The sequence below is a fragment of the Oreochromis niloticus genome, linkage group LG17 (genome assembly GCF_001858045.2).
Source record: "Oreochromis niloticus isolate F11D_XX linkage group LG17, O_niloticus_UMD_NMBU, whole genome shotgun sequence".
Taxonomy (NCBI): Eukaryota; Metazoa; Chordata; class Actinopteri; order Cichliformes; family Cichlidae; genus Oreochromis; species Oreochromis niloticus.
This window is the reverse complement of record NC_031981.2, coordinates 37,190,122-37,202,860: the sequence shown is the minus strand read 5'-3', so window position 1 is coordinate 37,202,860 and position 12,739 is coordinate 37,190,122. Positions and strand designations below refer to the sequence as shown.

Here is a 12,739-nt window from a genome sequence, read left to right as displayed (position 1 = left end):
TGCTTTGCGCTCGTAGCCAAATCACTCTTGTTTCTGATGAGTCAGCTTCCTGTGAGGAACTGCTGGCTGCAGCTAGTCTTGTTTTAGGTGTTACAAGAGACAAATAATTCATCCAGTAAACTGACAAGTATTTTTTGAAAGTGCCTTCTACTCTCAAATGTTCCTTTTAAAGACAGCATGACCCACCTGCTTGCTAGCTGTCAAAGCTTTTCCAACTCATATCAATATCCTTGAGTTCAGTGATCTTATTTGTTGATGTTATCCCATTAGACAGTTTCCAAGGATAAAGTCCCACCAAATGCTGTTGGGTTTTTATTGTCCTGTTTAACTCACTCACCCTTTGGCCCCTTATAAATTCATCATGACGGCTAAAGGCAAAAGGGTGAGCTGTTTGTCTGAATGCAAAATTAAAAGGCTAAGCTTTGTGGAGAGGTGCATGAACCCACTGAACTGTGATGCAGGCAACTTTAAAGTTGTGAAATAATGCATTGGTCTTGGTAGAGGATTGCACTCTTATATAAAATGACTGGGTTCCTCAGGTGATATTTTATGCATTTCCTTAGAGAGAGGATGAAGAGTTCAGCCATTTGCGAGGGAGTCATAGAGCCGCTCCTCCTCCTAACCAGCTGAGGCGGTTTGGGCGTCTGATTCCTGGATTCCTCCTGAATGAGGTCCGGATACATGGATGGATTTGCAGCAGTGGTTCCGTGTAGAAAGATCAACTCTGATATTCCACACATATCACACAACCTCACTTGTCTTTAACTGTCCTGTCTCTTCTCTCTAGATGTGATCATTTCAAGATGTGCTAAAACTTAATGTATTTATTTAACCTCAAAGCTTATTTAAGCTCCATTCAGGGTAATTACATACCCCATTATAAGGTTCAGCGGTCCCTGGAGTGGTCATTAAGTGTGGGTTGTGTGTGCTAGTGCTTGCAGCTGCCAGAATAATTAAGAAGCTGTCTGTGTTGGGTAGATGGTGGTAGCTACCTTTGTTACATCAGAGGCATTAGAGGAGACAATGTGGGCAGAAGGGGAGTGATGGTGTGTGTATGTGTGTGTTCCTTAGTTGGTATATAGGCCGCTATACCTGAGAGAAATTAGGTAAATTCTTTTTAAATGATTACTTAAAATTAACTAGATGCAGAAAATGATTTCCAAAAAAAAAAGCTCTTGACTGCCTAAAGTCTCAACGTCCTGAGGCTGCCAAGTGTACCTGGGCTGTAACCTGACGGGAAACAGTAGCCACGCGTTCTGCGGTCAGCCACAGAGGAACAGGAAAGCAGCTGATTGATTTCCTCAGGGAGAATCAGAGCCTCACATTAGACACGGAATAACGAAACTTTAGGGGAAGATACAGAAAAATACAATGTGTAAAAAAGAAAGTAAGAGCAGATGACACATAACAAATATTTATTATTTATTTATTATTTATTCCTAGGACCTGGCGTCCATATATGTGGACATCGCATTTTGGGTTGTCTAGACCAAAATACTGAATTTTGCTCTACAAAGGCCTGATGTCCACTTACAAGGATGTTATACTGCCACTGTTCTATCGCAATTTAAAGCGAATGTCCTCATGTGTGGATCAAATTTTTCTCAGAAACAAAAATCAGGTAAAAAAAAATAAATCTGGTAATTCTTTATTTTTACATTCATCAGGTCCCAGTCAGCCCAAATAGCAAAGAGAAATTTAAAATGCATGTCATGAAAGAGTTCGGGTCTTAGGAGTTAAATTTCTGACAGTGAAGAGCAGAAAGCAAAAAGGAGCAATCAGCAGTCTCCTTATCTGTAAGTATGACATCACAGTCTGGCGTGTTCAACAGGCTGTTATATGTATCTGGATGCCCTTACCTGTCCTACACTCCATAAAAAAGAAAGATCCCTGAGCCTTATTTTCTTCCCATCAGCCACGGGGAAATCTGTTTTAGCCAAGCCAGATGGAGGGACAATCCCTTTAAAAGGCCGCTGACAGGGCACAGCGGGACACAGAGTTTACTACATTTCTGCTGTGGCGCAAAGCCAGCTCATTCTGGATTCCAGTCTCAGCTCCATATTTAGATGAAGAGTTCATTCAGCAGAAACTCCCTCAGGATAGAGACTGAGATGATCGGGCCAAAGAGGCTGAGTCTGCCCTGCTGGAAAAACACAGTGGATGACTTACTGTTTTATGGGGCTCCTATCACGCCACACTGAGAGAAAGTGTGTGCGTACTCGACTCCTGTGCTCTCACCACCTCTTACTGATCCTGTCAGTAACTGGCTCCAACTTGTTAAAACTACACACTGCATTAAATGCATGCTACTTCTTACATGTAATGGTGCTGTTAACTAACACAACAGTAAATTACCACAGGTGCTCCTCTTCACTGTCACGGTGCCACAACATCACAGTCCCTCAAAATCACAAACTCTGGAAGGTTGATGTCAGCAACCATACAAATCTTAGATCTATTAGTAATTATTCATGAGAAATGTAAGACCTCAGTGACTGCAGTGGATTATCCAGTCTAAGCAGACAACAATGTATGGCAGGACTATGACACGCTAAAATAAACCAGAAAGCTTTTGTGTGTTTGTGCTCTTGTGCTGATTTCTTCACTTAGACCATAAAGATCTACACTTTTAATATATAAGAGTAAGCCATGTAAGTGTAAACCCCACCGCTTGTTACACGTGTTAACATTTTTATGATACCCATGAACAATCATATGTTTTTGCTGCAGGGTTTTAATTTTTTCCCAGTGAAAAATCTCTGGGGAAGTGGGGGGGTTGAAAACTTTTGATTGTGGAAACAAGTTTAAAGCAGGTGATGTGTGTTTGACACTCATTTAGTGCCACTAAAGAGACGACAACAAAGCACTTACAACAAAAGGCACTGTACAAAGATGTACAATAAGATCCAATAAAACTGAGACACAAAGATATGGGGGAAAAGCCAATTTACAACAAAAAGTAAAGACCCAACAATCACATGACCCCCTATAAGGAAGCACTTGGCGACAGTAGGAAGGAGAAACTCCCTTTTAAGAGGAAGAAAGCTCCAGCAGAACCAGGTTTGGAGAGCGGCAGCCCTGCACCGCCACTGGTTGGGGGTAAGAGGAAAGAGAAGAGATCAGAGAGAGACAGGACAAACGACACACTATGGGAGAGACAGCCAGAGTTTAATAATCGCTAATGATTAAAGTATGATGGTGTACAGATACAGGGAGTGACAAGAAATGAGTGAAGAGGAAACAGGGGCCCTCCCACCAGCCTTAGCCTATTGCAGCATAACTAAAGGATGGAAGCTCGTAGCAGAGCCTGATACCTGAAGGTTCTGCTTCTCATTCTGTTTTTAAAAACTCTAGGAACCACCAGTAAGCCTGCAGTCTCAGAGCAAAGTACTACACACTACTATGAAGTTTTAAAGATATGACATGGCCTAATTATTCAAGATTTTGTTTGTTTGGAGAAGCATTTAAATTCAATTCTGAATTTTAGACAGAGCCAATGAAGAGAAGCTAACATGGAAGAAATATAGTCTCAGTCTCAGTTAGTACATGCAGCATTCTGGATAAACTGTAAGGCTTTCAGAGAGCTTATAGAGTGACCTGATAATAATGAGCTACGATAGCCCAGCTAGAATTTATAAATGTATGGGCCTGCATTTCACTCTGAGACAGCATGTTCTGATGACAGTGATGCTGCTCAAATGAATGAGGGGAGTAACACATATTTGTTGAATGTGCATGCTGAAGGACATATTCTGATTAAGAATAACCTCACTGTGTCATGGGAGGCAAATTTAGCCTAAAAGAAGGATGTGTAATGTAAAAAGTACATTGTAACCCGATTAGAAGCATCTGGAACTCTATGAGGAAGGATCCCCATTTAACTCCACAAACCGGAATTTATCACAAAGATATGATTCAGGCGACTGCATGACAGTTAATTTAATAATACCATTGTTCTAATCTCTGTATTACAATGTTGTGGTCAGTGGTAATGAATGCTGCACTGAGCAGGACAAGCACAGAGGTGAGCCAACTGTCAGAGCCAGGTGCAGAGCCAACCATTCTTTGGAAGTCACCAGTTAACTGCTTGACAACTACTCATTTTTGAAATAAAAAAAGTTAGAAATCAATCTATAATTAGACCGGTGGGCCAGGTAAGGCTTTAACTCTCACCATGTCACGGTGAGCTGTGTGGCAGGCCGTGGTTGGACCCAAACGCAGGACTCAAAGACGGAATATTAAACTTGAGGCAGCGGCTTTATTTGCAGGCAAAACAAACTTAGCAACACAACACATGAGTACTATAAAACAATAACAAAACTCAAACTAGGAGGGTTAACCTAAACTGGGAATACATGGCGTGGCATGTCATAACCTGATGACACAGCTAATGCGGAGGACGCAACAACAGGCAGGGGAAAACACAGGGCTTAAATACATACTGGTGTAATATGCGAGCCAGGAGGGAGACACAGCTGGGACAATGCAGGCATGATGAGACACGGGTAAGCAACGCTGAACCCAGAAACGTGGGACAAGGATTACCAAAGTAAAACAGGAAACTGAGACTAACACTGTGATGCAGACTCAGCACCAAAACGTGGAACAAGGGAACATGAAGCACAGAAATGGTGTGACACAGAAACCATAATCCAAGGACTAAGAATGTAACATAAGCAAAAAATCATAGTCAGAACTATCAGTTCAATAATAAACCCAAGGTACTGGGTCCGTGACCCAGTACCTTGGGTTTGTGGTGAAACTTCTTTTAGCATTGTTGTAAAGAATAAGGTCTGAAAGGTGCACTGATGCTATAGAGAAAGATATTATTGTGTGTATGTAAGTAAATATCAGCAGTATACTATGATTAGAGTTACTCTGCTCAAGTGCATCAGTGAATAAATTCATAAAGCCAATGCTAGTTGAATTAATACTTGGCTTAACAGAACACTGGCCCTGTTTTCCTTGATCAGATACAAATAAGAGGGAATAAGATTTCCTAGCTTTATGGAAAGTTTTTTTTTAGAGAGTAAAAACTATTTTTCAAGGCCAAAGATCAACTGAATGAATGCAACAGTATTTTCCTCTCCAGCTTGCATGTAATCTGCTTTAAGGTGCACAGTAATACAAGAGATTCAAGCATCTCTGATTTGTTGCCTTGTTTTTCAGACAAGTATCCAAAGTCACACTGTGAGAATTGATCTCGTTTGTAGGAAAACTTAGGTAGCTGCTCTGCGTCGTGTTAGTATTACAGAAGGCAGCATTCAACATAAACACACAAATTCAGACGGGTCTCATTACATTGGAGTGAACATAACAAGATTATATGTAATAAGAGATCAAGAGCAAAATACTGTAGGTGTGATTCAAACCCTCAAAATACACAGACTTGACCTCTGAGAGTACTGGCTGACTGCTGGAGCATAAAGGAGGCGACGGATTGGCTGACTGACAGGCTAGTCATTGGAGAACTGGCAAATACCACAACTCTGGCAGCAGCAATCCATTGTCCACTTCTGGATCTCAGCACAACTGGAGACAGAAGTTGGTGGGAAAGAGTAGACACTAAAAACACAAAAAATGAAAACTAAAATAAAACCTCAAAACCATAACATTACTGGGTAGTTTGAACTTCTGGATGTACCAAATACACCAGTCTGGTCCTCAGAGTCTTTTCTCATTTATTGGTATATTGAAAAGTAATGTTAGTGTTTTTAACCATTTTACGAAACTAACATTAAACTGATTAGCTATCCGGATATAGAAACAATAAAAAGATAAAAATCTGTCCGTGGTAGTTGACGGTCTATAAAAATAAAACCTTCCTGTTTGAACTGAAAGACGTCATCTAAAAAATAACTATCGATACAACCAAGATGCCAAACGTAGTTGGTGGGAACCTTCTTCCTCGTCCCTCGCCCTTCTTTCTCTGTCATCAGATACTTTCCTAGTCTGACTATCCCTCTGCCTTCTATGTCCTCTCACCCCCCTTCCCCCACCTTCAACACACACACACACACACACACACACACACACACACACACACACACACACACACACACACACACACACACACACTCACACACACACACACACACACTCACACACACACACACACACACTCACACACACACACACTCACACACACACACACACACACTCACACACACACACACACACACACACACACACACACACCACACACACACACACCACACACACACACACACACACACACCCACACCTACTCCACTATTTCTCTGTAGTGTCTTCCTCAACTTATTCCCTGGTTTAAAGGCTTAGGTGTTAATCCCTCACAGTTTTCATCACTTAGAGCACCAATCAAAAAAGGCTTAGTGTGTAGAATATGCCAGACCGTTGTCCTCTTTCTCTCCTCTTTTGTTTTCTCGATTCCCCATCCACCTTTTTTCCTTTGGGCTTAGTTCTCCCTGCTTGAGTAAACAGAAAGACTTTAGTCCTTATCTGGAAAGGATGCACTTGTTCTAAAGAGATTTAAAAGACGAGTACTAAAATGTTATTCTAAGAAAAAGATGAACTATTTTGAAGTTTGGGTTCATCTGAGGACGCGCTAAGCTGGAAGAGCGGAGGAAATAAGATTTGAGGTTTGGAGCTGGTGAAACCAGAAACCAGCAGGTTTGTGGTTGGCAGTGAACCTGGTGCCTCAGGGTTACCTTTGCCTTATTTGTTCTGAATCTGTGGCTGTGGATTGCTGCAGCACACCTGAGCCAGAGCTCAGGTATCCAGATTTTATTTTACTGGCACACACTTTCTACCAGGACCACATAACTGTTTGTTTGAGTGCTGAATCATCACAAATAGTGTTTACTCCAACATAACACTGGCTGACGAAGCATTGTATAATGATTGTTAAGGTCCTAAATCTAAACTGCTTGAGTTTTAGAATTGTCCTGGATTACCAGTGTATAAAACATTGTAACAATAGCTGCAAATGTGCTGTAGGAGAAAACAGACTGAAGAGGACAACAGGGAAAACTGCTCTCGTCTCACCATCCTTGGCAGCATGAAGGAATTATTTTGTAAGGCCCAAATGTGATTTTAATGATGCTTCCTGGCACTCAGTTTCCTTTGCTTCCCAAACGTTTCTTTACTTTACATTTGATACTTTATATTCATATTTATAATTAAAACTTACTGAAGAATTCTGTGACATTAGAATCTGAAAATTTATGCTACTTTTTTTTTTTGCCAAGTATGTTTTTCAGAAAGCCTAATGTAGTATTTTTCAAATGTAGAAATGGACTGTATCTTATGCTTCATTTCAGTCTTTTCTTAACCTTAACTAAGGTTTTTAACCATAACAACCATAACTTAACATTCATTCATGTGTCATTTGCAATGAGCAGATCTTGTCAGGAAAGCAAAGTCAAAGCCAAAATAAACTTTATCGTCATCTCTGCTATGTACAGTACAGTAGAGAGAAGAGACGACGAGGCTCCAGTTCCATTCAGTGCAAAAGAACAACAATATATACAGGAAGAGTAAGACTAAATATACGCTTTGAGACTGAGGTGAGGGGATTAAATATACACTTTGAGACAAAACTGTTAAAGGATAAATTAGGTATTGAAATTATGTGATCTGGCATCCATCCATCCTTCTGCTTGTCCAATTCAGGGTCATGAGTGGGCTGGACTCTATCCCAGCTGTCTTAGGTTGAGAGGCAGGACCCTGGACAGGTCGCCCGTCTGGTGCAAACTTTGTGTGGATGTGCCATCCTGGAGGAGCTGTACTACTTGTGCTGCCTGAATGGGCTGTAGGTACAGTCTCATCCTACCAGCAGTGATAAGGACACTAGCAAAATGCAAAACTAGAGAAAAGTCCATCAAGACAGATAATAAGAGAGAGCAATGGTGTGCGTTCACCACCTGCAAATTTATTCTTTTTTGCAGACTGGTCTTGCTGTTGCCTCACCAGTGCATCTGTTGTCACTTTGTCCTATTGCTGTTTGTACCAAAGTAGCTGAAATTGATTCACAGTGGTTTATGCTTCCAAACTGAACAGACTGATACTCTTGAAGTTGAACTGACTCTGTGTTATACTGTGACTATAAAATGTTCCCTTCATTTTTTGAGCAATGTAAATAGACAAACAGCTAAGATATATGCTCTTATATACATTTATTTTTTCATAAATATATGAATTTATGAAAAAATAAATGCTTAAAATGCTTTTAAGCTGATGGCTACACATTAGACCTCTGAAATTTTAAACTGGATCCATTTAAGCTTTAAAATTACTTCCAACATTACAGTTTTTTATACAGTTTCTAAATCAACTAGATACATGGAGAAGATAATACGCGCACTGCAATCTGGAGGACCAAAATCTTGTCCTGTTCACTACTTCCACAGATTTCTCAGATTTCTTAAAGCGTGGACAGGCAAAGGATGGGATGAGATGGAGACAGATGGTCCACTGTGGCAACCCTTAAATGGAGCAGTCAAAAGAAGAAGTATAAAATGATAAAATCAAGAAACTCTGCAGTTTTCTGCTGAGAAATATAATTCTTATTCTTAACTAATTGGTGAGCTGTTTTGTTTTCATTTCTTCAAAAAAAATTAGATACATATATTGTATTCCATACTCTTACTCATCACTCGTGATTTACAACGCCCCAGTTCTTATGTTTTATAACAATGATGTAGTCAGCTGTTTTCTGTCTGCCGGCTGACCGTTTCCAGTCCTCAATCGTTTCTTTGTGATTCTGCTGACAAGATTGGACACCACAAAAAAACAGTGGGCTGTGAAATATCTGCCTGAGCAACCAGCTTATGTCTTGCTACTGTACCCACATGGTGTATGTTTAAATTAACCTGTCACTTTATCAGCCCCCCCCCCCCCCCCTTTTTTTTGCCTTTTGTTTGCCTTTTGTTATGTTCTGCTTGAGAATATAAAATATAAATGTCAGATGTTTTTGATTAAAACACTTTTTTTTTCACAGCATTATGAGAGATAAATTGGTTTTAATCATTTTCCAAAACTTCTGTCAGGATGTTTGTTGCTGACATTATTACTGGTTATGATATTTGTCATTGAATTACCAGAGGCTTCTTTTCGTGCCCAAAGATGCATTTAAATTACAACAGCAGTCACCTCAAGGTGCTTTATATTGTAAGGTCGACCCTACAATAATACATACAGAGAAAAACCCAACAATCATATGACCCCCTATGAGCAAGCACTTTGGCGACAGTGGGAAGGAAAAACTCCCTTTTAACAGGAAGAAACCTCCGGCAGAACCAGGCTCAGGGAGGGGCGGGGCCATCTGCTGCGACCGGTTGGGGTGAGAGAAGGAAGACAGGATAAAGACATGCTGTGGAAGAGAGACAGAGGTTAATAACAGATATGATTCAGTGCAGAGAGGTCTATTAACACATAGTGAGTGAAGAAGAAACACCCAGTGCATCATGGGAATCCCCAGCAGCCTACGTCTATTGCAGCATAACTAAGGGAGGATTCAGGGTCACCTGGTCCAGCCCTAACTATATGCTTTAGCAAAAAGGAAAGTTTGAAGCCTAATCTTAAAAGTAGAGATAGTGTCTGTCTCCTGAATCCAAACTGGAAGTTGGTTCCACAGAAGAGGGGCCTGAAAACTGAAGGCTCTGCCTCCCATTCTACTTTTAAATACTCTAGGAACAACAAGTAGGCCTGCAGTGTGAGAGCGAAGTGCTCTAATAGGGTGATATGGTACTACAAGGTCATTAAGATAAGATGGGGCCTGATTATTTAAGACCTTGTATGTGAGGAGCAGGATTTTGAGTTCTGGATTTAACAGGAAGCCAATGAAGGGAAGCCAAAACAGGAGAAATATGCTCTCTCTTTCTAGTCCCTGTCAGGACTCTTGCTGCAGCATTTTGGATTAACTGAAGGCTTTTCAGGGAGTTTTTAGGACATCCTGATAATAATGAATTACAGTAGTCCAGCCTGGAAGTAATGAATGCATGAACTAGTTTTTCAGCATCACTCTGAGACAGGATATTTCTAATTTTAGAGATGTTGCACAAATGGAAGAAAGCAGTCTTACATATTTGTTTAATATGTGCATTGAAGGACATGTCCTGGTCAAAAATGACTCCAAGGTTCCTCACAGTGTTACTGGAGGCCAAGGTAATGCCATCCAGAGTAAGAATCTGGTTAGATACCATATTTCTAAGATTTTCAGGGCCGAGTACAATAACCTCAGTTTGATCTGAATTAAGAAGCAGAAAGTTAGCGGCCATCCAGGTCTTTATGTCTTTAAGACATTCCTGCAGTTTAACTAATTGGTGTGTGTTACCTGGCTTCATGGACAGATAGAGCTGGGTGTCATCTGCATAGCAGTGAAAATTTATGCTATGTCTTCTAATGATGCTGCCTAAGGGAAGCATGTATAATGTAAACAGAATTGGTCCTAGCACTGAACCCTGTGGAACACCATAATTGACCTTAGTGTGTGAAGAGGACTCTCCATTTACATGTACAAATTGGAGTCTATTAGATAGATATGATACAAACCACTGCAGTACAGTACCTGTAATACCTACAGCATGTTCTAATCGCTCTAATAGGATATTATGGTCAACAGTATCAAACGCAGCACTGAGGTCTAGCAGGACAAGCACAGAGATGAGTCCACTGTCAGAGGCCATAAGAAGATCATTTGTAACCTTCACTAAAGCTGTTTCTGTGCTGTGATGAGCTCTGAAACCTGACTGAAACTCTTCAAATAAGCCATTCCTCTGCAGATGATCTGTTAGCTGTTTGACAACTACTCTTTCAAGGATGTTTGATATGAAAGGAAGGTTGGAGATTGACCTGTAATTAGCTAAGACTGCTGGGTCTAGAGATGCTTTTTGAGTAAAGGTTTAACTACAGCCAGCTTGAAGGCCTGTGGTACATAGCCGATTATTAGAGATAGGTTGATCATATTTAAGATTGAAGCATTAATTAATGGCAGGACTTCTTTGAGCAGTTTTGTAGGAATGGGGTCTAAAAGACACGTTGATGGTTTGGAGGAAGTAATTATTGAAGTTAACTCAGAAAGATCAATTGGAGAAAAAGTCTCTAAATGAATATCAGTGGTACTGAAAGTAGCTGTAGATAATGTTACATGTAATTTTATGACTCAAGTCACATTTCATAAATCACAAGTTCGGTTCTGACACAAAGTTTTGCTGCTTTTCTCTTTTCATTGTATTTTTTCTGCCCAGACATTGATGAATGCCAGGAGAATAACGGAGGCTGTGACCACTTCTGCCGAAACACTGTGGGCTCCTTTGAGTGCAGCTGCCAAAAAGGCCACAAACTTCTCACAGATGAAAGGACATGCCAAGGTCAGTCGCTCTCAGCTGCTGGTGACACAGTTTGACTTTTGTATATCACCAGCTGTGACAAAGTGCGGTGGCACTAGTGAACACATTGAGGCATGGAATGAAAATCACAGCAAAATAATATATAGTATTATCTTGGATATATTATTTCCTGTTCTTTTTGTAAATAAAATTATTTTAATAAATTATGTTATTATTAGTATATTAGCAGTAGTGGCTTATGCACGTGTTTAAGAGTCTGATCCTGTGAGAAGAAAAAAGTCTGGAAGGGCATCTGGCGTAAAATCAAACCTTTGTGAATAAGGCAACAACTGAAAGTAGCTTCTGATGCTTCTTCTTCTGTTGTTTTATTATAAATTTCAGGCTAAAAAGTCTGCTGATTATGCATTAACTGAAATGAGAGCAATGCTGTTGTGCAGCACTGTATATAAAGTGTTTGAATCAGATCATAAAGTCACTTGTCAAGTGCAAAGATACACTGCAGCTCCTGCCACAGTGTACTGGAACTACCTCCACTTCCTATAGTTGTGCTAAGTGTGGTAAGTTAACATGCTACTGGACCTTTTGGCCTTTTTGTTATCCCGTCTGAACCTGCGGAAAGTTAAATACAAATACTTCCGTAACATCTAAATGTTTCTCAGAATGTGAACGAATGTGTTTGTTGCAACAGTGTAGCTGCTTCCTCAGCTGGGCGTCTAGTCAACAGGCCTCCTTGTGATTAGTGCTTATGCTTATATGACCAAAGGCAGATTCCTGGTTACAAGTCACAGCAAGTGAGACAGGAGGGCAGGCAGACACAAAATGATTTTTTTATTAACAATTAAACCCTGAGGTGCTTCTGCCCTCAGCCCCAAATCCCCAGGATGGAAAACCTGTGTACGCGGAGTGTTGGAGTAACTCTGCATTGCTTTTGGAGTGTTTAATAGCGTGGTGTTGAGTCTCGTCGGCCACATCACAGCACCACTCTCTACTTCTGACACACCTATGCCACTGTTTCGTGCCACCCCCCCGCCTAGCATGTTCAGCCTCAACATAACCTTAAAATGAAATATGCTGTTTCATTTGTAAACATCTTCTGTACCTCTGAGTAATTCCAGAGAAAATAGCTTCTGGTTATACACTACATGCCAACTTTAGAGCATTTTCCAGACCTAGCTGAGAAACTTAAGCAGAAAGATTAGTTGTTTGCCACGGCTGCATCATTAGTTTCCACGAATGATTCCCTCTATTCTTGCTGTTTATAAAGACGGGATATTGCCAGCACTTAAATAAACATCTAAAATAGCTATTAAAACACCTCATCATCAGCAAGGGTGTATCTCACAGAAAAAACGATCACGCTCCAGACATCAGCGCTGTTTCATTCTATACTAAATCACTATATGCAG

At 40.5% G+C, this 12,739-nt stretch overlaps 1 protein-coding gene across 3 annotated transcripts in view; it reads left to right on the top strand.

Annotated features, from left to right (window-relative positions):
* The window catches only part of scube1 (signal peptide, CUB domain, EGF-like 1), a 125,546-nt gene that overhangs the window by 98,245 nt on the left and 14,562 nt on the right, over positions 1-12,739 (top strand). For all 3 annotated transcript variants that reach the window (XM_025899548.1, XM_005475582.4, XM_005475583.4), the window contains one exon: positions 11,232-11,354. In XM_025899548.1, coding sequence (XP_025755333.1) covers positions 11,232-11,354 — 123 coding nt within the window. The remainder of the gene's footprint in view (positions 1-11,231; positions 11,355-12,739) is intronic.